Below are 23821 nucleotides of genomic sequence, written 5' to 3'. Positions count from 1 at the left end.
AAGAGGAAGTCAAATTAGAAAGAGCAAGTAGTCCCAAATTCTGGTCAATATTTTTCTTTTACTAACCATACAAAAGTACAAGACATAGTTATAGCCTGTACATTATTTTCTATTGGCATGTAACAAAATACCACAAACTCAGTAGCTTAAAATAACGCCCGTTTATTTGGCTCACAGTTGGGTAAGTCAAAAGTCCAGGCATGGTATGACTGGGTTCTCTGCTCAGGGCCTTATAAGGCTGAAATCAATGTGTTAGGCTCCATTCTCATCTTGAGCTGGTGGTCCTTTTCTAAATTTACATAACTGTGACAGAATTTAGTTCCATTCCTACTTTCTTCCTGGCCATCTACCAGGGATTATTTTCAGTTCCTAGACATCACTCACACTCTTTGACCCATGGTCCCCTCCATCTTCAAAGTCATCAATTGAATATATCTCTCACATCAAATCCCTTTTATGCTTCAAATATTACTGACATAAGGAAGAACCAGTCCCTTTAAGGAATAACCTGTTTAGATTGGGCCTGTTTAGTTGTTGCCATTTTGATTAATTCAATGATTTAGAACCTTGATCATAAGTACAAAATCTCCCTTGCAAAAGGCTGAGATAGAACATCATGCTTTTACATTGTGGTATAAGATTTGTTGATTGTTTACTAAGCCTATGAAAGGCAATACAGTGAGTGAAAGCTCATTATATTCACAGGTTCCATCTACAATCTAGAAGAAGGAATTATATATAAGTATGAAATCCTTTAGAATTTTCCTTTCCACAACCCTTCCTGGAGGCCTTATATGGTATCTGTACAAATCAAGGGGCCTTGAAGCTTAAGTTTCATTAGGTTCTAGGAGAATTCATCTCTCGATTACATCTAACCATTCAGTTTTTTTTCACTTCTATCTAACTGTATTCTGCTAATGAGCTCCCAAACCACATAATCATAGATTAGTCAGCACTTACAATTCTAACAGAAATTACATGGTGAATTGACCAGTACTGCTTTTGTTTTGTTTTCCAGTTGTGGGGATCAAACAAAGGGCCCTGTGCATACCAGGCAAGTACTCCACCACTGAGCCAGATCCCCAGTCCTGAACAAATACTATTTTGCTGCTAAGGTTTTTAGCATTTATCTATATTGGGGATGATAGATATTCATATCTTGGGCATTCAATAAAAGGCAGTCATGTTTTCTTGATCCACTGGAGTATGTCAGGTTGGGAGAGACACAAAGGCCAACCCCAAGGAAACAGTACTTTGTCCTCTAGAGACCTCTGGGCACTTCACCATTTCTGAGTGCCTGACATGTGCCCCACATGGAGACAGCTGCTCTTTGTAGGCCAGTGAGCTCTCCATGTCCCTACTCACCATTCTGAGAATTAGGGATTATTACTAGGTCAATAAGATTTAGAAAAGATAGAGTCCAGTGTGGACTTGAGTTATTACAGAAAAATTCAAAGAACAAGTAAATGACTAAATTAGTCTATTTTCTGATTTCATCTTGTCATTCTCCTGCTTTCAAAGGCCCTGATATTCAGGGATCTTTGGAATTCAGTCTGAGTCACAAATTGTAAACTTTGTTATCCATCTGCTTTCTAATTTGTCCTCTGCTCCAGCCAAAAGACACTACCCAATCAATGTGACCCAAATATACTTTATACACTTCCCCTCTGTTCCATTCTCCTAGAATGAGTAATTTCTCCAGGGCTAATGCCATAATGGCCTACATCACTGTGCTATTAATTTTCGCATCTCTGTGACAAACAAGTTAGAGGAGGAATGCTTTATTTTGATTCATGGTTTCAGAGGTTTCAGTTCATGGCTAGTTGGCGCCATTGCATTGGGCTTGAGGTGAGGCAAAACAATCAAGACAGAAGGGCATGGCAGAGGAAAGGTGATCAGCTCATGATAGCTGGGAAGAAGGGTTGGAGGACAGGGACAAGGTATAGTCCCCATGGGCATGCCCCTGTGTCCTATTTCCTTTAACCATGCTCCACCTGTCTATAGGTTTTGCCATTTTCCAGTACTCTGTTAAGCCATACATTCATTTCTCCACTGTTAAGGTCAGATCTCTCATTATCTAATAATGTTCCCACATCCCCATCTCTGAACCTTGCTGCATAGGGGACCAAGTATTTAATACATGAGGCTTTGAGTGACATTCCAGATCTAAATCATAATGATCCCATAAAGGATTTTATCCTTGGGATGTTTCAGAAGTATTAAAATAGACAAACACACTGAGAGCCATTATCAGCCAGAACCGTGACAGCACAGGCTTTACACCACTGTTTCTGGGGAGAACCACATGATTTACTTAGACTAGTGAAAAAGGGATTTTTTCAGAACATTGTGAACCTATTGCTTTGTTTGTGTATCTGATTTCATCACTGCCATAGTATATACAGATGTCTTTCACTTAGAACATTTTTTTACCTCTCTTCCCATTCTCCCTCATGGCTCCTCTTAGCTATAAATGTACCAATTCCTTTCCATTCACTGTTTTTTAAAAAAAATTAGTTGTAGATGGACACAATACCTTTATTTTATGTATTCATTCATTTGTATGTGGTGCTGAGAGTCGAACCAAGTGCCTCATACATGCTAGGCATGTGCTCTACCACTGAGCCACACCCCCAGCCCCCTATTCACTTTTTAAATAAATACCCTGGTACATTTCTTCTTCCATATTGAGCAAAGGTAGAAAGATTCTTTTCCCACTGAAGTAGATTGAAGCCAGCCTTGTAACCAAAAGCCCCTACACAGGCATGAATTGAAAAATTTCTTCAGTGAACACAGAGAAGGAGAGATGGTCCAAGTCCTGTCACAGAAAGAAGATCAAGGCCAAGAACCTGGACATTAGGTATTACTGAACTGGCTCACTAAGCAGCAGATCTATTGCCTTGTGGTGTTGTTCAAAGTTATTACTGAAACTGACAAGACTACAAGTTTGAAAAGCAGTAAACTTGTGGCTAAGGATATAGTTCAGTGGCAAAGCACTGGCCTAGAGAGCATGAGGCCCTGGGCTCAATCCCCAGCACTACAAAGAAAAACAAACAAACAAACAAAACAGTAAACTCATATTTCTCAACCCTGCTCTGACTTCCTGAGTATCATGTTACATAAGATACCAAGAACAATGAGCTATGGCTACACCTGAGTGACTTGCAAGACATACAATGGATTGCCACATTTAATCACTTGCACTGGCATTTCTTTTTGAACCTTTGTATTACATTTGCTACTTCAGTAGTACTAATAAACCCAACATCATTTTGAATCAAGTCCAAATTATCATTCTTACATCTCTCTGAATGCAGACCAGGTACTGAAAAAATATTAAGTATATATTTATAAGCAATCTAAGGATACAATTCTTTTATTTTTAAGTTTGTTTTATTTATTTATGTGGTGCTAAGCACATGCCATCCCAAGGTACATAATTTTCAAATCTCTTTTTGACCTCATTTACAGATGAGAAAATAGAAATAAATAGAGATTAAATTAACTGCTAGGAAGCCAGAAAGAGGTTAGCCCTGAAATCCATGTCTGTGACCTCTATTTATTCCTTTGAGAGTATTTGACTAGCCTGTGTGATAGTCTTGCATCCCATGTCTCATCTAGAGTTTCTTAGAATATGGTACTAGCACCCGTGCAGTGGTACATACCTGGAATCCCAACAACTTAGGAGACTGAAGCAGGAGAATCACAGGTTTGACTCTAGCCTGGACAACTTATTGAGACCCTGTCTCAAAACAAAATTTTCAAAAGGACTGGGGGCATAGCTCAGTGATAGAGTACTTGCCTAGCCATATGCAGAGGCCCTGGGTTCAATCCTCAGTATGGAAGAATAAAAAATAAAAATAAAACCTAAGCAGGGCCTGGGAACATAGCCCAAGTGGTAGAGCACTTGCCTAGCATGCATGAAGCCCTGGGTTCCATCCCCAGAACTACTACAACAACAACACAGCAGTGTGACATGAGAGGTTGTGCTTTTAACCACTCTGTAAAACTGAGCATTGGTTCCAGTCACATTTATGTACAGCCAGGATGGGCAGCACAGACATTTTCAGGAAGCAGGAGCTGGAAGTATCTGAAGGCAGACAGAGCAGCCATGCAGAAAGGAGGAAGGCAGTCAGCCTGGCCAGCTGCTACCATGACAACAGTCTCCAGGGCTGTGCCCTCCTCTGGGGAATCTGAGGAAGCCCAGGGCAGGTTTCTGGTTCATGAGTTTCTGGCCCAGGGATTCCCATTCCTGGTGGGGCTGCACTTCTATGGCAGGAACAGAGACTCCCTCCCTCTGAGTCCCTATCATTTCACTTGGCAGGGCCTGTAAGAAGCTCTGCCCTCCCCAGCTCAGGGTGCCCCCTGCTGCTGCCTCCTCTGCATTCTTTCCTAATGGCACTAATGGCAGTCCTTGCTCTCAGACTTGCAGCTGTTGACTGCAGCAGGCCCTATCCAGCCTGTGGCTCTCCTGCTTTCCTCCCCCAGCTCTGCCCCAGGGAAAATCTCCAGGTGAGAAAATGCAATGACAAGAGCCTTCTCTTTTCTGCTTCTGGCCTCATCCTAACAGGGGCCTAGAGACACCAGTGCACTCACAAGCACCCCCTGAGCCCACACATGTACTGCTCAGAGAAGCAAGGAAGGGGCCCTGAGAAAAGGTGGGCTAGCAGCTGAGTCTGCTAGAAACACACAGGGACAGAGAAGGCAGGTCCAGACCTGGGCTGAAGGCAGACAGTAGCAGCTGGGTGCTGGGTGGGACTCCTGCTGTCATTCATCCATTGTGGCTCTGGACACTTGGGAATCTTCTAACCTTCTTCTTGCCTCATTTTATGACTTTTTCACCCCTAAAAGATAGGTAGGACTGTACTAGAATCATGAGTGAGGTCCCTTCCAGCTCTAGGGTTCTATGGACTCCACCCTGTCCACAATGCTGAGGAGAGGCTTCTCATAGGAATGAAGCCAACTAATGGGTTAACCAGTTCTTTGCAAACTTGCTTTTTAAAAAATCTTTTCCCCATGGGCTGGGTTTGTGGCTTAGTGGAAGAGCACTTTCCTAGCACATGAGAGGCCCTGGGTTCGATCCTCAGCACCACATAAAAATAAATAAAAGTATTGTGTCCAACTAAAAAATAAATATTAAAAAAACTTTTCCCCAGCTTTTAAATTCTAAAAAAAGCTACATCTAAATGATTAAGATATTAACTGCTAGAAGATATGGGGATGTAGCTTAGTGATAGAGTGCTTGCCCAGCTGTATGAGGCCCTGGCTTTGAACCATGGTACTGTAAAAGTAACTAAGTATTTTAACTGCTAGAGTCCATTATTCCAGGGAAAAGTAACAAAAAAACTTTGGTCATAAGACCTCTAATCTGTAATCTTCATTTTAGATTTGTAGAATGCAGAACATCTAGTAACCTTCATATAACTCAGAATGTGAGTCAAAGAAATGGACCACTGAAGGATTGATGAGTACTCTGTCACCCATCCATCTGTGGCTAAAAATACACTCCCTTTAATTTCCTATATATGAGCTGGGGTTGTGGCTCAGTGGTAGAGTGTTTGCCTCACATGTGTGAAGCACTGGGTTCGAGTCTCAGCACCACATATAAGTAAATGAATAAAATAAAGGTCCACCAACAACTAAAAAAATTTTCTTTTAGAAATTCCTTTATAAGCTTGCCACTTTCTGTTGTTAGCTAAGATGGTCCTTGGAACAATAGTCTGGCCATTTTCCCATCACCTAGGTCACCATTATAGTTTTTTCTCCACCACCACCTTGTCCCTTGACTAATTGGCTTCTGTTGTACTGGGAGCAAACCAAACCTTTTGCTTTCTAAGAGGAACACCATTTGGCCTGTGTGGGTACTTCTTCCAATTGATAGCTGCTTCCACTTGTCCTGGAATCCAGATAAACACAGAGCACAGAACTTGCCCTATGCTAGCCTGCCTTGCTGGGCTCTAACATCCTCACAGCTACTGTTCACCCTGGTTACTCTCTAAAGTATCCAGAACAACCTCAGTCTGAGGTGTGGGTGCAGAGGTTGGAACAAGGATATAGTGTCAGAATCTTGAATAATTGGTTAATAAGTTCATATTTAATGAATATTTGTTCTATCCTCCATCCTGTATATGCTGATGTATAAGATACAGGTGTCCTTGTGGTATTTCTTGATTTGTAGAGGAGATAAATACCTAAAATAGTTTTAGCACATAATAATAAAGTCTATATCACTTGGTACTTTAGGAGCACCACGGAAGGATATCTAAATCAGCTTGCTTTTGTGGCTGTCAGGAACATTCTAAGAATAAGTGATACCTCAGTTGAATTTTCATGATTGAATAGGATTTTGCTGAACAGTCTCGACAGAGGCAGCAGCATAAGCAAAGGCCTTGAGGTTTGGCCTCAAAGGCCTGACTGACGCAGGGCAGGCAAAGTCTGAATTCAGATGACAAATGTTCATTACAGAGGCCAATTTGGCAATGTACCAAAAATGAACCTTATGACTCAACAAGTCTATTTCTAGTTACCTATCCTAGAGAAAGACTCACACATTATATGAATAAAATGGCATGCACAGGAAAGGCATCCTAGCATGTTTGCAATAGCAAAGCACTACAAACCACCTAAATAGCTGTTCTAGGTAACAAACTGCAGCATTTTCAGAGTATGTAATATGTGCTTCATCTACATATGAACTGGATTTAGATGTAAAAACATGGATAGATTTCCAGGATATGCCCGTTAGTGAAAAAGAGAATATTTTGTTGAATAACATGTATGATATGATGCCATTTAGATTCTATAAATATATGCATTTGTATTTATATATATGCATACTACATATGTATAAATATATTTTATATGCAATATATAGTTTATGTGTGTGCATATGTGTGCATATACATACACATATATATGTGTATGTATGTGTAAAATTTGTACTGCTTCTCATGTGAATTAACTTCTCCATGTACTTTATTCACCTTCTATTGAGTTTTTTTATTTCTAAAAGATATCTTGATCTATAAATATGTTTTCAAAATTTCATTCCAATTTCTCATGTGCCATTTAATATTTCTTATGATATATAATTTTTTACTTTAAAGATTTTGAAAGAGATTGAGAGAGAAGGATGGGAAAAGTTTGGGCAATAGGTACTCAGTTAACAGTTAGATAGGAGAATAAGTTCTGGTGTTCTATTTCACAGTAGGGTAACTAAAGATAATGGTACTGTACTGTATATTTCAAAAAAGCTTGAAGAAAGGATTTTGAATGTTTTCACCACCACTAAATGATAAATGTTTGAGAAGACAGATATCAGGTTACCCTGATTTATACATTATACAATATATACATGTTTCAAAACACACATGGTACCCTATTAATAAGTACAATTTTTTTCCTGCTATGTCAAGGATCAAACCCAAGGCCTTGTGCAAGATATATGACTGAGTTATATAATTTACATATATTAATATATTTATATATATTATATAGGGCTGCCACTGAGCCCCAATATTATTTTAGTGTCAATTAAAATGCAAATCAAAAAATTAAAAAATTAAATGAGATAATCCTTCATTGACATTTTTTATGATTGTAAAAGTATTCTCATAGCAAAAATTCAAACAACACAAGAGGAAAGCATGAGAATAAGAGAGTGTTCACAACTTTTCTGACATTGGAAAGATGTCATTAGACTCAACAATAAGAAAGTGTGAAAGTTTAGAAATAAACAGGTATAATGGCTAAGAGATATGACTTAAGAATCAAACATATTTGAATTCCAATTCAGGTTCCTAGACTGGGGGTATAGTTCAGTGGTAGTGCACTTTTCTAGCATTCACAAGTCCTTGGGTTCAATCCCCAGCACTGCAAAAAATATACAAATAAATCCAGGCTCCACCACTTACTGGTGGTACAACACTATATAAATCATCTAAATTTTATGGGTTTTAGTTTCCTCATCTATAATAAATAATACTTTTTCTCAAAGAGTTTTACATTTAAAGGAGTTGTCAATTATGAAGTTAATATTCTGAAGCCTGATCATTTTGAATTTCTTTCCTCAACTCCAAAGTTGGTTCACTTTCTTCTACCTTATGTTTTTTGGGGGATCTCTTCATTCATATGGTATTAGATGTAGATCTCTCAGATTAAAGAGCATAATTTTATTTCCATCACTGACATTAGCATCAAGGGGTGTGGTTCATGATATACCTATACAGATGAATATTATGGTACATATGTAAATAAAAATAAAAGAATAAATAAAATATATGTTCTATAAGATATAACTACAAATACATAATGAGGCATTTTCATGTTCAGTACATTAATATGTAAAGTAATACATATGCATACTATATAACAAAGTAAATTGGTAGAGTACTTAAAAGGAGATATACACACACAATGTAAGTACATGCATCTCGGTATTAACAATGATTTTCTCTGGGTAGAGGAAGAATAGGTGATTTATATATTATAGTTCTATGTATTCCCAGATATTTTCTTGTAGAAACATATAGCTTCCACATTCAGATAAAAAGTGACAATGGTATAAGACCATTCATTTTAAACACACACACACACACACACACACACACACACACACACACATACACACACATGCATGCAAATACTTATCTTGACTTGAGACAAGGAAAAACCACCTAACCATTTGCTTCTTCTTATGTGACCACAAACCCCATGAAGAGCCCAACACTCATGTCAGGCAGGTGTCAGTCGGGGTTGAGGCATTCCTCTCCCAAATATCAACTCTGCACCACCCCCTTAGCTTCTCTTCTGCCTTTGTTAGGTATGTTCAACCGGCAATTCTGGCTCTGGACACCAGATGGCACGTGGCAGTCTTAAATATTTCCACAAAAGGTATTGTCTCAGCAAAGAGGTTAATGTTTTCTCTGATATGCGGATGCTAATTCACAATAAGGGGTGGGGGTGGGAAGAATAGAGTTACTTTAGATTAGGTAGAGGGAAGTGAAGGGAGGGGAGGGGGTATGGGGGTAGGAAGGATAGTAGAATGAAACAGACATTGTTACCCAATGTACATATATAACTATACGACCAGTGGGATTCTACATCATGTACAATCAGAAGAATGAGAAATTATACTCCATCTGTGTATGATGTATCAAAGTGCATTCTAATGTCATGTATAACTAATTAGAACAAATTTTAAAAATGCAAAAGTTTTTCTTTTACACATGGGTTATGAACTACTGCATTTAGTATATTCCCACTTCTTTGAAAACATATTCATAGAAAAGTGTAGAAGGTATCTAAAATTGTATTATTCATTCAATTCAGCAAATATTTGTAGAGTGCTTGCTAGGTGCCAGGTACCACCAGCCACAATCCTTATTTTCTTTCCAGCCTCTTTTCTAAATTCCAGACACTTATATACAGCTGCCTACTGGACATTAGCTACAGCAAAACAAAAATGTGAAAACTCACTAAAACCCACACACCAACAAGGGTAACATATTACTCAGTACAAATCAAGTATTCCCTGTGCTCTGAAAAGCTACCATGTAAATTAGAGGTAGTATTATAGGTGAGTAGAACACAGAATTTGAAGCAAATAAATTTGAGACAGAACACAAGACCTGCCTTTAAATTATGTGTTATCTTATTCTTCACTTGTTAACATAATTGAGTTTGTTTACATTTTTATATCTGAATAAGAGAGAGGGGAGTCTCTGGTCACTGTGCCTTATTTCTTCCACCTGCCTCAACAGGGGTGCTCCCACTCTATGTTAGTGTGTGTGTGTTCGGCGGGGGGGGGAGCTGGGGATAAAACTCAGGGCCTGTGCATACAAAGCAAATGCTCTACCACTGAGCCATAAGGGTGCTCCCACTATTATTCTCTGTCTTCTAAGAGCATGGGGATCCTAATTACCAAAGGGCTCACTCTCTAGGGTATCAAGTGTTCAATGTTTTCTGCTCTTGGAAGTGGTCAGGAAAGTCACTTCTTAGACATGTGATTGACATACCAGCCTCAGTGTGGGCAGGGACGTGATAAGGGCCTGTCTTAGTTTTACTCTGCTATAACAGAACACCTGAGAGTGGGCCATCTATAAAGAACAGAAATATATTCTTCCACAGTTCTGGAAGCTGGGAAGTCCAAGGTACCAGGATCTGGTGTGCACTGTCCTACTATGTCCTCAGGTGGTGAAATGTGGAAGGGCAAAAGAGAAACCATGTGCTCTTATGGCAGAGAGAGAAGAGGGAGAACCCACTCTGGCAAGCCCTTTTTATAGCAGCATTAAGCCATTCATGAGGACAGAGCCAGCTTTCATTAGGCCCCAACTCCAGTACATGAATTGTGGGGAATATATTCATACCACAGCAGGAGCCCAGAGAACTGGGCTCTGGACACTGCTGACCCTCCACCATCAATGCCTTAAGAAGTATCCTTACTCCAGCTCACAGTCTGACTGCCTTCATCCCCAAGTCAAGGAATGGGTACACAGTGCATGTGTGTTTTCAGACAGGACGTGACACCCCTCTTCTCCCAAGTTGCAGGACCATGAGCCTTTGTGAGCTCCCTTTACCTGGGGTCTCCTGTACTCCTGGGTCTGGGCTGACTCAGTCATCAGATGCTCTGTGCCAAGCAGACACAGAGCTAAGTCATCCCAGAACCAACAAAACAGGCCAGGGCATATCCTAGGCCCTCCTGGGAGTCTGGGCAAGGCGGGTGGGAGAGAGATGAGTGAGGTCTTGTCTGCTGGCTAACCTCATTTTGCCCAATTGTTTTGGAGGCGACTTCACTGGACACTGAAGGAGGGGTCAGCCCCCTCTGCTTCAACCCCAATTTACCTGCTCTTACCTGGTGCAGACACCTGCCTGCTCAAAGACTATCCTAAGCATGTTTCTAACTAGGAAGCTTTGGGCCTCCTCCCTTACAAAAAGATCCCCCAAGGAGAAAGGGCAAAGGAGGGAAAAGCAGCATGCTCTGACCTGCAGTGTGGACCATCATCATCCTCCAGGTAAGTCTGTTCCTCTCAGCCCAGCCATTGGCTCCAGAGAGCCTGATTCCTGCTGCAGTCTGGAGCAGAGAACAAAGGCAGACCCAACCTGGAGAGGAGTGTGGCTTGGGGGAGCCCTTTGGCGCCTGCCTGCACCTTGCCTCCCCATAAGTGCCAGGGGTTGGATGTCTTCTGCCTTATAAAACTGGCATGGTGAGCCCCTGGAATCTTACATCATTCTGGCCAGAATTCCAGCTCTTCCAGCATCCATCAGGCTGCCATGACCTTGAAGAATGGTCTGGAGAGATGAAGAACTCTCAAAATGGCATCATACAGGGGAAAAAAATAAAAGTCAAATTAGAGCCAAAGGATCAGGGTTTACTCAAGCATTTTGTAACTTTTGAGTACCAGAGGAAAACTTTGAATTTATTTATGATGCATTTTACTCACATAAGAAAGGAGCAGATTTCCCAGGAATCTCCATACTGCTTTCCAAATTGGCCGCACCCGTTTGCAGTCCCACCAGCAGTGTACAAGAGTACCCTTTTCTCCACATCCTCGCCAGCACTTGTTGTTGTTTGACTTCATCATGGCTGCCAATCTTACTGGGATGAGGTGGTATCTTAGGGTGGTTTTGATTTGCATTTCCTTGACTGCTAGAGATGGTGAGCATTTTTTCAAGTACTTGTTGATTGATTGTATATCCTCCTCTGAGAAGTGTCTGTTCATGTCCTTGGCCCATTTGTTGATTGGGTTGTTTGTTTTCTTATTGTCTAATCTTTTGAGTTCTTTGTATACTCTGGATATTAGGGCTCTATCTGAAGTGTGAGGAGTAAAAATTTGTTCCCAGGATGTAGGCTCCCTATTTACCTCTCTTATTGTTTCTCTTGCTGAGAAAAAACTTTTCAGTTTAAGGAACCACCATTTGACCCAGTTATTGCCCTTCTCGGACTATTTCCTGAAGACCTTAAAAGAGCACACTACAGGGATACTGCCACATCGATGTTCATAGCAGCACAATTCACAATTGCTAGACTGTGGAATCAACCCAGATGCCCTTCAATAGATGAATGGATTAAAAAATGTGGCATTTATACACCATGGAGTATTATGCAGCACTAAAAAATGACAAAATCACGGAATTTGCAGGGAAATGGATGGCACTAGAGCAGATTATGCTTAGTGAAGCTAGCCAATCCCTAAAAAACAAATACCAAATGTCTTCTTTGATATAATGAGAGCAACTAAGAACAGAACAGGGAGGAAGAGCAGGAAGAAAAGATTAACATTAAACAGAGACATGAGGCGGGAGGGAAAGGGAGAAAAAAAGGGAAATCACATGGAAATGGAGGGAGACCCTCATTGTTATACAAAATTACATATAAGAGGTTATGAGGGGAATGGGATAACAAACATGGAGGGAAATGAATTACAGTAGATGGGGTAGAGAGAGAAGATGGGAGGGGAGGGGAGGGGGGATAGTAGAGGATAGGAAAGGTAGCAGAATACAACAGTCACTAATATGGCAGTATGTAAAAATGTGATGTGTAACCGATGTGATTCTGCAATCTGTATTTGGGGTAAAAATGGGAGTTCATAACCCACTTGATTCTAATGTATGAAATATGATTTGTCAAGAGCTTTGTAATGTTGTGAATATCCAATAAAAAAAAAGAAAGGAGCAGAAGACATTACATAAAGTTCATCATGAAAATGCATCTAGCTATTAAGTCATGTCTTTGCTTTTTATTTTGTGTATATCTTGCTTTGCTGCAAGAAATCTAAATTTTATGTTGTAAAATTGGTAATGTTGTCTTTAGTTTGTCACTGAAAATATGAACAAACCTTTCACCTTTTAATTCTGATGCAATTACCTATACTTTATGTCATAGTTTCTTGTTACTAAAATTAGCAGTATATTGTATATGCCAGTGGCTTTCCAATTTTAGTGTGCTAATTTCCAAAAGAGCAGGTCTAGTGGGACTAGAATAAAGCCCAGTATCTGCATTTTAAAGAGAAACATTGATATATAAAATATATAAATAACATTAATGCTGAATTTGAGGAAACAATCTCTCCCCACTATGTTCTTTTTGGAATTGCAAATCATAATTCTAGAAAAGTGCACATACTTACTGATGCCAACATAGTCAAACAAAAACTCTGAGTTCATGACAGGTCATAATGTTTAAAAAAGTTATTAAGTACTATCTATATTTCTAACATTAACAGGATCAACAAAATAAAAATCTTAGGACTTACCAAGGTAGTTTAATGAAGAATTCATAATATATATACAAATACAGTATTTAATATTTTTCAAAGTATTTTTCATATTTCTTATGGATATGGAGTAGTATAGATGAATGTCCAAGTTTGAGTCTAAGCTTTGTTTTCCTCTTTTATTCATACAAGTTAGATAAATTAGTAAGGTTAATTTCCCTGAAGCCCCTGATAGAACTTAACAAAAGGCAAGGTAGGCAACTGAAATCATAATTATTTTTGTATTTGGGAGGGGAGTTTAATTCTGAGTTCATATAATAGTGTCTTTCTCACAAATTTGTCCTAACCTAGGCCCCAAGGGGACTCTTGTTTGAGTCCAGGGAAGAAAATGGAGTCTTTAAGAGGAAAAAATGGACAGGATTATTTTGTTAAGAATTCCTCCCCCTGGGCACATACTGGGCATTGAACCCAGGGTGCTTTACCACTCAACTACATCCCCAGTCCTTTTTTTTTTTTTATTAGAGATATTGCTAAGTTACTGAGAGTCTCACAAAGTTGGTGAGGTTGCAATTGAACTTGCAATCCTCCTGTCTCAGCCTCGCGAGATGCTGGGATTAGAGGCATGCACCAACCTTGCTAAGTATTCTTTTAAAACATCAAGGTCTAAGCAGCATTTGGATGGTATACATTGAGTAAGTGTAATATCCCAGCTGGAAGAGGGGAATTCTGCATATACCTATAGGAGTCAAAGTGCAGCTTTGGCTCACCAGGGACTGCAAAGCAATCACTAAGGCGGTGCACTTTAAGGACATTAGCAGCATGGGGGCTGGTGGCAGGAGCAGGACCTACAAGAAGGAGCAGCTTTACCTGGTAAGTATGGCAGTGTCTGAGAGTACAGTAGGATAGGAACAGAATGTGCCACTCACCTGGAATATCACAGGAATTTGTCAGCATGAATTAAACCTCCTTTTAATACTATCCTGTGTTTGAAGAGAATTTATAGTAGTTGGGATCCTGCAGTGTAGGTGAAAAGAACACAGTTCACACAATCTTTATCTCATTTTGTCCCACAGCAGCACTGTTAGGCAGGTCGTATTCTTATTCATATGTGAAAATAAGACTCTTAGCTATAGTAAATACCTGATTTATAATCCTGCCTAAGAGATTCAGAAGAAACATGAATCACTTTTCTTTAAGTTCTGACAAATATTTATTAAGGGTCACATTGTCTTTATAAGCTGATTAACAGGGTTTTGTTTTATTTTTTACAAAATTGCTTTGCATTTTTTCATTACATTGTTTTTTTTTTTTTTTTTGCAACAGTAGAATTTTTTACTGGGAAAATGGGAATTTCAGATAAAGCAAAAATTAAAAAGATAAAAATCACCTACTATACTGCTTAGATAGCCATTGTTAAGCCTTTTAAGTATATACTTTTAGTTTTTTCTTTGCATATTAATATATAAATATACGCGTTTTTTTTTACAAAAACGGGATACTATATATACCTTTTGAAAATTGCTTTTTTTCCACTTCACAATATATAATGTACATCTTTCCATGCAAATGGGTGGGAGTCAGATTTTAGGAGGCAAAAGGGCCAATTTTATCCCAGTTACAAGCCAGACATGCAAAATAAACTGCACACAAAGATAAAATGAAGACGGGAAAAAAAAAGCCATAAGAGAACGCAAACAGAAAGTCCAGGTGGCAATACTGTTATGAGACAAAACTACACTAAAGGCCAAACACATTAAATAGGATAAGGACGGCTCCGTTTTGCCTTCCAATGCATTATCATGAGTTTATTTCTTACTCTTTTCATCTCTTCCATTTCATCTGCTGCCTGTATCATCTCCTCATTACTTAAATTTCTGCCATGGATGTCCCCTCTAAACTGCGGGCGAGAACGGGCCAGCCTTTCTTTGAAACTTCCCTCTTCCAGCTTATGTTTGCCCACTCCACAAGGAGGCTGCTCCATGGGAGGGCGCTCCGCCAGCAGGTCCTTCCGGGAGAGGCGCTCCCGCGGAGGGCGCTCCTCACACAGCAGCATCTCAGGCAGGAGCTCAGGCAGGAGTTCCTCGGGAAAGAACTCCTCCTCAGAGGAGCAATCCTCAGAGGACTGCTCGTCCTCGGAACACTGGTTGTCAGGAAGCTGCTCCTCCGGAGGCCGCTCCTCATCGACCTTTGGCGAGTTCTGTGGCTGTTCTTCGTTTTCTCTGCATGATTTTTCCATGTTGAGATTTTTCTTCTTCAAGCACAGTTATTCTTAAGACACAAGAAAAGGCAGTCGAGTCACAATACTTGGCAGCTGGACCAACACCCCGGCCGTGGGTACTAATACCTGCTTTGCCCTGATTCGTGGCCCAAGTCCTTAAACCTGAATTTACTTAGAGGCTCTAGGGCTCTGGTCACCAAGTCGCTTTCTTGGTTGCCCCCTCCTTCCCGAAAGCCCACCATTTTCCCAGCAGGCCTTGCCACAGGCTTCTCCCACTGTGACAGGGGCGGGGCAGTGGGGCCCTGCAGACTCCGTTCCTTTCGGCATCCTCCCTTGCACCCCTATCCTGGGTCGCTGCCCACCCCTTCCCCCACCTGGACCTCTCACATCCGTGCATCCCTAAGTCGTCCCCTCCTCAAGGTGCCCCGCTGAGACTGCAGACAGACGCCGGACAGGGTAGGGGGCGGAGAGAGAGACGGAGGGCGAATTGACTGACGCACACCCCCAGTTTCAGCTGCCGGCCCCATGCCAACCCCTTGGGGTTCGCTTCCCTACTCAGACCCTACATCAAGCTTTGTCCTATATGTCCCCACTTCTCCACCCAGCAAAGCTGGTCATTTCTTTTCAGGCGGGAAGTGGAAGCGAGGGTTACTTAGAAATTGTTTCCAAGTGTTTTCACCTCCCTCCCGGGAGGAGGGCTTCACCCACCTCTTCCCCGAAACCCCAAGACCACCATTTTCTGTAACAAAATTGTGGGCGCGGGGTGGAGGGCGGGGCTGGAGCCTACCGAAAGGCCTGGACTCAGCCATCCGGATCTGTTCCCAGGGATTACAAGGCAGCACCAACACTCACACCGATTTCAGAGGATCGAGGGAACTTACTTCCTTCTGCTTTCCCTCTCGACCAAAGGGTAATAGGGAGATGGTGTCTGGACAGGCAAAAAGGACCAGGACGAGAGGGACTTGGGCAGACATAGGCTCCTGGTCACGTGAGGGCCGCGCGTCACTGCCGAGCTCAGATCCCCAGTTACCACTTTGACCGGCGACTGTTCGCAGCAACCTGCCAGAATCTCCTGACCCCAGACACACCAGGCATTGTCACTCACCTTTCTTTGTTTATATTTGTCTGTTCCCTGGTTACCAGAGACGATTAGCATCAGGTCTCGGTGGTTATTGTCTCTTCCTGCCTGCTGCTTACCTCTCTCCCATCACCGTCCCTTCCTCAGCCACTAAAGCCTCTGATTTCCCCTTCTCTTCAGATCCTGCAATGCAATTTGACTTTCACGAATCACTGCAACACTCTCAAGTTTAATCCACATCTATAACGGTGTCATGCCCATTTAGGCTCCATCAGCATGTTTTCATTTCTTCTCACTTTCATGGAAGGCAAACTTTCATATTTCTTTGACATCACTATTTTTTTGTGTGTGTTTTGAGGCCCCAGACCTATATCACAAAGAAAAGCTCCAATATAAATTGATAATCATTCAGTTCTACACTTCTAGAAAGAGTTGTTTGTAAAGTATGCAAATCTAAAAAGATTCAGTACTTTGGTTTTCATAAATCAAAATATACATTTGTCCACCTAAGTACAAATAATCCAGAAAATGTATTTATTAATTATTTGAAATGGGAGAGTTCTTGATAGATAGCATGGCATTTTTCTCTTCCCCCCTCTCTATATACACACATATATGCATACACACATGCATATCTATCTAGATACATGTATGTACACATAGGCACAATAAATAGTTTATATGTATATCTAAATTATTACTATTCATAACAGAAAAAAATGGATTTTACTGGGACTCTTAAATCCTTAGTCAGCCAGTTATTGGTGCTTCTGGTTGAGAAAGTTTATATTAATTCATTAAATCAACAAATACTTTGATTCCTGGAATTGTTGGACCCCAAAATTTAGATGCAACAGAGAAGACAGTCAATAATAAACCATGCTAGGGCTGGGGTTGTGGCTCAGTGGCAGAGCACTTGCCTAGCATGTGTGAGGCACTGGGTTCAATTCTCAACACTGCATATAAATAAATACAATGAAAAGGTCCATTGATAACTAAAAATATTTTTTAAAATAACAAATCATGCAATAATTCAGTTTACCACATACTGAGAAGTAGGATTAAAATCACACTAACATACTCAATTGTCATTACAAGTACTATATATTTTTGGATCCGTTTTATGATCTCCAACCTCATGCCTACAACTCACCTATTCAAAAAGCATAGATGGTACTTTCTCATGCAGATGCCCTTTCATCCAGAGAGTAGACTACCTCTCCTCTCCCTGTTTTATACTTTCAGGGTATGTGGTCATCAGATCTGTCTTTAAAGCCAAGTTTTACTATGACTTCATTATTCTTTCACCAAGGATCGGTTTCTTATTTGTTGGTTTCTTTCTTAGAGAAGTCCAACTTCATCCATTCCTTCATTTCTTTTCTTATTCTCCTTTCATCTTGTGATGGACAACTCACTACTTTATATGATTTCTCAATGAAATTTTAGATAGTTCTAATCATTTGGAGTTCATAGGTTAACTAATTTATTTATGCATTGTTGAGTTGAAATCTGCCTCCCAGTTTTCACACATTGATTGGTCCTGGCTCTGCCCTCTGAACTGGTACAAAACAAGTATAAAATAATTAAACTGCCTTTTACCCTTGATAACTTGAAATGCCAGGGGTTTTGTTCTGGTCCTTTCCCTTTCCCATCAGAGAGACACACTGGACAAACTACTTAACCTTTCTATGACTCAACTTCCTCATCTAAAAAAATTAGAAATGAACTGGGCTTTGTGGCACATGCCTGTAATTCCAGCAGCTTGGGAGGCTGAGGCAGGAGAATCATGAATTTAAAGCTAGGCTCTGCAATTTAGCAAGGCCCTAAGCAGCACAGTGAGACCCTGCCTCAAAATGAAATATATATATATATGAAAAGGGGCTAGGGACAAAAATTGGAAATGATAACAGTTTACCTTTATATCTTTTCCATAATTGTTTTAATTTTCTGTTTTTCTGTGATATGTGTCTTTAAAACAAAGTTTCACTCTACTTCTTTTTTTAAAAAAGTTTCAGTGCCATAGATTGAACCCAGGGGTACTTAACCACTGAACCACATCCCCAGCCCATTTTTTAATATTTTATTTAGAGACAGGGTCTCACTGTGTTGCTTAAGGCCTTGCTAAGATTCTGAGGCTGGCTTTGAACTTGTGATTATCCTGTTTCAGACTCCAGAGCCACTGGGATTACACGCATGTGCCACTGCATCCAGTTTGTCTTTATTCTTTTGCCAAGGATTGGTTTCTCAATAGTAGTACCTATCCCATTGGATTGGTAAGTAGAGTACATGAGTCAGTGAGTCAGTATATGTGCAGGATCTGAAATATTGCCTAGCATATAGAAAGTGCTGTATATGGATTAAGTATAATAATGGGAAGAGTAAATAATACTGTGAAAAAGCACTAACAATACTATTAATTATTATTCTTTTATTATAAATATTGTAGCCAAAGAAAAACCTCAATGAATCCTCTAGCTTCACTTGTTTCTAGTTGATTTTGAAAATGATTAATTTTTGGAGGTCATGAAGATGAGCAATATATTATTAGCCTCCTACTAGCTTTGCTGTAGATAACACCTCTGACATGTGGGTGATGATGATAATAGTTGCCTAGGTTACTCTTCAGGGACTTAAAGGTCACTTTTGATGAAAGCACTGACTCTTCACTTGGACCTGCAGGTGTCCAATGGGTGACTAAAATAGGATGAAAAAGATTGGCATCTTTGCCTTCATATTGCATCTGTCTCCTTTGCTACCCTAACCTTTGAGTCAGATTTCTGCCTAATTCTGCACATAGACATATTAGTCCAGAACTGGCAGTGCAAATTGGTGCATCAAACCCCCCCAAATCTCCTTTTTCCTTGTCAAATAGAGGATGACAAGACAAAGATAACTGAAATATTTTCAAGGCTCATGGGGCATTATGACCCTGGACTTACATACCAACCACCAGTTTTCATAATGTCCTATTTCAGACCACCTGAGTGATGCCACAAAAGACTCCAGTCATCAGTCCTCTCTCCACATAAGCCCTCCTTCCTTTCCTGCTGTCTAGTAGAAGGAGCTTGAAACCTAGACTGAGTTAAGGTTTGTGTTTTGTTTTGTTTTAATAGTACTGTGGGTTGAACCCAGGGGAGTTCTACCACTGAGCTACATCCCCAGCCCTTTTCATTTTTTTTTTCATTTTGAGATAGGGTCTCTTTAACTTGCTGAGGCTGGCCTTGAATTTGTGATCCTCCTGCCTCCCAAGTAGCTGGGAATACATGTGTGCTCCACCATACCCAGCAAGATTTACTTGGGTTTGGTAACAATAGTAATAAAGCTTTTTTTTTAAGTACTGGAGATTGAACCCATGACTTCATGCATTCTAGGCATGCAATATACCACTGAGCTATATCCCCAGCCTTAGAGCTATTTTCCATATGCTAACTCATGTAATTCCTTTTTTAAAAGTGGATACAATACCTTTATTTTATTTATTTTTATGTGGTGCTGAGGATCAAACCCAGTGCTAGGCAAGTGTTCTACCACTGAGCTACAACTCCAGCCCCTCAAGTAATTCTTAATATATATGCTCCTACCAAGACATTTTTCTCCAGTTACTTAGGCTATTTCAGATATGACAATTTTCAAGCTCACTCACCATTCTACATGTTCCTGAACCTGTAAATGTCTTGGAAAATACCACATATTCTGCCTTAACTGGGCATGGTGGCGCATCATAGGACTATCCTAGCGACTTGGAAGGCTGAGGCAGGAGGATTGCAAGTTCAAAGCCAGCCTCAGCAACTTAGCAAGGCTCTAAGCAAAATAGAAAGACCCTGTCTCGAAATAAAAAATAAAAAGGGGTGGGGATGTGGCTCAGTGGTTAAGCCATCCTGGGTTCAATCCCTGGTACCAAAACAACAAAACATATTCTGCCTAATGTAGAATTCAGTGATTTTTATCACCCATATCATTCTAGAATAGGTTCCATACATATACAGATGAATCCTAAATTTGTAGTAGATTTTGTGAATGCCATATCACAAAGTTGAATCTAGTTTAAGTTGCAGTCAATTGATAACCCCTCAATGTGTTTCATGCATCCAGCTACTAATGCTTTTTTGTAAACCATTTTAATCTTAATCCAAGTACAGAAGCTTCTGTTTTTTGTGCTAAATGTTATCTTGTTAGATTCACTACCTCATTGTTTGAATCCAGACTCTCATTCAGTATATTAGCTACAAAGTAGTAATTTAAGGTATGCCATTAGTACTAAACAGAATGATAAAGTCAGCAAGCTCAGGAAATATCTAGGGAAAATCTCAACAGAATTCTGACTCCAAATTTAAAAAAAAAATCCTTTTTCATAATGTGTGTGGCAGCCCTGAATTTGTCCTTTCTGGCTTGTTCACCTCCTGTCATCTCAGTGAGACTTCTCAAGGTGGGATCACTTTTTTTTCTGGTGCTCCTGATAGAAGACAAAATTGTCCATGAAAACCTTCAAACCATCTTAAATTAACCCTTGATGATGATTTGGTAAATATGGGGATGAGGTATATAAGAAAATTGTGAGAAAGTAGAAGGAAGAAAAGAGGAATGAAGATAGACTCTCCATATAGGCTCTAAGTCTCTGCCCAGCAGTAGCTGATTTGAGGTCCCCTTGAGAGAAAGGACTCTCAAAAAAGGAATAAGGTGAAGGTGGTTCTGCTGAAGTGACAATCATTCATAACAAAGGAAAACTCCACCACTTGTTTGTGTAGAGTTTGGGTGCAAGCAGAGGGCTGCAAAACCATCCTTCTGATGAATTTGATTTGATACTGATGACTTGGGGTACTAGGAGGGTATACTGTTGGTTCACTATCATTAGCAAAGGTTTAAGCCTAAGGAACCCATTTAAAATGTAAGGGAGAATCACAGCCTTTGGGACAGGAGTCCCCTCTGTTTCTCCTTTGCTAACAAAGCAATAAAACTTCTATTTATTTTTCTCAAAAAACAAAACAAAAAAACCCAGGAAACTCTAGGAGGTTACAAATTGTTCCCATGGAAATGTAGTAGCAGAGATGGGATTTAAAACCCAAGGCAGGTTGCCTGGCCTGGTGGCACATGCCTGTAATCCCAGCAAATCCACAAGCTGAGGTAGGTGAATCACAATTTCAAGCCCAGTCTGGACAATTTGGCAAGACCCTGTCTCAAAATAAAATTTAAAAGGGGCTGGGGATTTAGTTCAGTGAGTGAATACCCATGGATTCAATCCCCAGTACCAATAGAAAATAAATGAATAAATAAATAAAATCTAGGCAGCAATAGGGGAGTACTGAGTAATAAAATCTTCCAAATTATGCTATGTGTATGTACAAATATACTACAATGAACTCCACATTAATGCAGCAATTAGAATAATAATAATAGAAGGGAAATCAATAGAGTAGAGCAAGTGGATCAGGAGGAGGAAGAGAGAAATAAAAGGGAAGGTACTTGGGAATGAGAATGATTAAATTGTGTTATGTACATGTATGAATATGGCATAATGGATCCCACTTTCGTTAAGTATAGTGCACCAATGATTTTTTTAAAAAAACGACCTGGGCAGGAGCCAATGCAATAGTGCATTCCTGTAATTCCAGGAAGACTGAAAAGTTTGACTCCAGCCTGCACAACTTATTGAGACCCTGTCTCAAAACAAAATTTTCAAAAGGACTGGGGGCATAGCTCAGTGATAGAGTACTTGCCTAGCCATATGCAGAGGCCCTGGGTTCAATCCTCAGTATGGAAGAATAAAAAATAAAAATAAAACCTAAGCAGGGCCTGGGAACATAGCCCAAGTGGTAGAGCACTTGCCTAGCATGCATGAAGCCCTGGGTTCCATCCCCAGAACTACTACAACAACAACACAGCAGTGTGACATGAGAGGTTGTGCTTTTAACCACTCTGTAAAACTGAGCATTGGTTCCAGTCACATTTATGTACAGCCAGGATGGGCAGCACAGACATTTTCAGGAAGCAGGAGCTGGAAGTATCTGAAGGCAGACAGAGCAGCCATGCAGAAAGGAGGAAGGCAGTCAGCCTGGCCAGCTGCTACCATGACAACAGTCTCCAGGGCTGTGCCCTCCTCTGGGGAATCTGAGGAAGCCCAGGGCAGGTTTCTGGTTCATGAGTTTCTGGCCCAGGGATTCCCATTCCTGGTGGGGCTGCACTTCTGTGGCAGGAACAGAGACTCCCTCCCTCTGAGTCCCTATCATTTCACTTGGCAGGGCCTGTAAGAAGCTCTGCCCTCCCCAGCTCAGGGTGCCCCCTGCTGCTGCCTCCTCTGCATTCTTTCCTAATGGCACTAATGGCAGTCCTTGCTCTCAGACTTGCAGCTGTTGACTGCAGCAGGCCCTATCCAGCCTGTGGCTCTCCTGCTTTCCTCCCCCAGCTCTGCCCCAGGGAAAATCTCCAGGTGAGAAAATGCAATGACAAGAGCCTTCTCTTTTCTGCTTCTGGCCTCATCCTAACAGGGGCCTAGAGACACCAGTGCACTCACAAGCACCCCCTGAGCCCACACATGTACTGCTCAGAGAAGCAAGGAAGGGGCCCTGAGAAAAGGTGGGCTAGCAGCTGAGTCTGCTAGAAACACACAGGGACAGAGAAGGCAGGTCCAGACCTGGGCTGAAGGCAGACAGTAGCAGCTGGGTGCTGGGTGGGACTCCTGCTGTCATTCATCCATTGTGGCTCTGGACACTTGGGAATCTTCTAACCTTCTTCTTGCCTCATTTTATGACTTTTTCACCCCTAAAAGATAGGTAGGACTGTACTAGAATCATGAGTGAGGTCCCTTCCAGCTCTAGGGTTCTATGGACTCCACCCTGTCCACAATGCTGAGGAGAGGCTTCTCTTAGTTAGAAACATTATTTGGCCTGTGTGGGGACCTCCTCCAGACTGTAGCTGCTGCTTCTGCCTGTCCTGGAATCCAGACAAGTTCAGAGCACAGAACTTACCCTATGCTGGCCTGCCTGGCTGGGCTCCAATTGACAGTTTACTCATCACCTCAGGGACTCTCACAAACACCCAGAACTACCCCAGCCTGAGACCTGAGAAGAAAACACTGGGACAGAGGCAGGACTGGCTACCTAATTTGTGGGGGCCAATTTAAAATGACAATGAAAGTCCCCTTGTTCGAAAAATATGGGGGAAACTCATTAAAGGTACTTTTTTCCTCTGGTCTGTTTTTTGATATGCATTTATATTTCCTTTTAAAAGAGCCTTCTTGGGCTGGGGATGTGGCTCAAGCGGTAGCGCGCTTGCCTGGCATGCGTGCAGCCCAGGTTCGATCCTCAGCACCACATA

The 23821-nt window shown here is 40.9% G+C and overlaps 2 protein-coding genes across 6 annotated transcripts in view; both read right to left on the bottom strand.

Moving 5' to 3' along the window:
- Window positions 1–23330, bottom strand: part of LOC308639335 (uncharacterized protein) — a 35246-nt gene extending 11916 nt beyond the window's left edge. For 3 of the 4 annotated variants that reach the window (XM_081277568.1, XM_081277569.1, XM_081277571.1), the window contains exons 1-3: window positions 23139–23330; window positions 11225–11289; window positions 10984–11071 (exon numbers count right to left, since the gene is read on the bottom strand). In XM_081277568.1, the coding sequence (XP_081133694.1) occupies window positions 10984–11071; window positions 11225–11289; window positions 23139–23193 (208 nt within the window). In that variant the 5' untranslated portion in view covers window positions 23194–23330. Of the gene's footprint in view, window positions 1–10983; window positions 11072–11224; window positions 11308–14140; window positions 14398–23138 lie in introns of those variants that run through there. The other variant, XM_081277570.1, reaches the window with a different exon arrangement.
- TCEAL1 (transcription elongation factor A like 1) lies at window positions 14511–16468 on the bottom strand. Of its 2 annotated transcripts, none has more exons than XM_081277573.1 (2): window positions 16314–16468; window positions 14511–15482 (listed from the first exon to the last, which is right to left on the bottom strand). In XM_081277573.1, the coding sequence occupies exon 2, from the start codon at window positions 15448–15450 to the stop codon at window positions 14968–14970; it is 483 nt and encodes a 160-aa protein (XP_081133699.1). In that variant the 5' UTR covers window positions 15451–15482; window positions 16314–16468; the 3' UTR covers window positions 14511–14967. The 2 variants fall into 2 exon arrangements, with proteins under 2 accessions (XP_081133699.1, XP_081133698.1); XM_081277572.1 differs by having other exon boundaries at window positions 16220–16396.
- Window positions 23331–23821: the final 491 nt, after the last annotated feature.

This window comes from Spermophilus citellus (assembly GCF_964194105.1).
Source record: "Spermophilus citellus genome assembly, chromosome: X".
NCBI classification, from domain to species: Eukaryota; Metazoa; Chordata; class Mammalia; order Rodentia; family Sciuridae; genus Spermophilus; species Spermophilus citellus.
The sequence above is the reverse complement of the archived record's forward strand: the minus strand, read 5'-3'. Positions and strand labels throughout refer to the sequence as shown.

Excerpts from the sequence above, each read along its gene's own strand:
- TCEAL1 (XM_081277573.1), bottom strand. The coding sequence starts at position 15,450 with ATGGAAAAATCATGCAGAGAAAACGAAGAACAGCCACAGAACTCGCCA.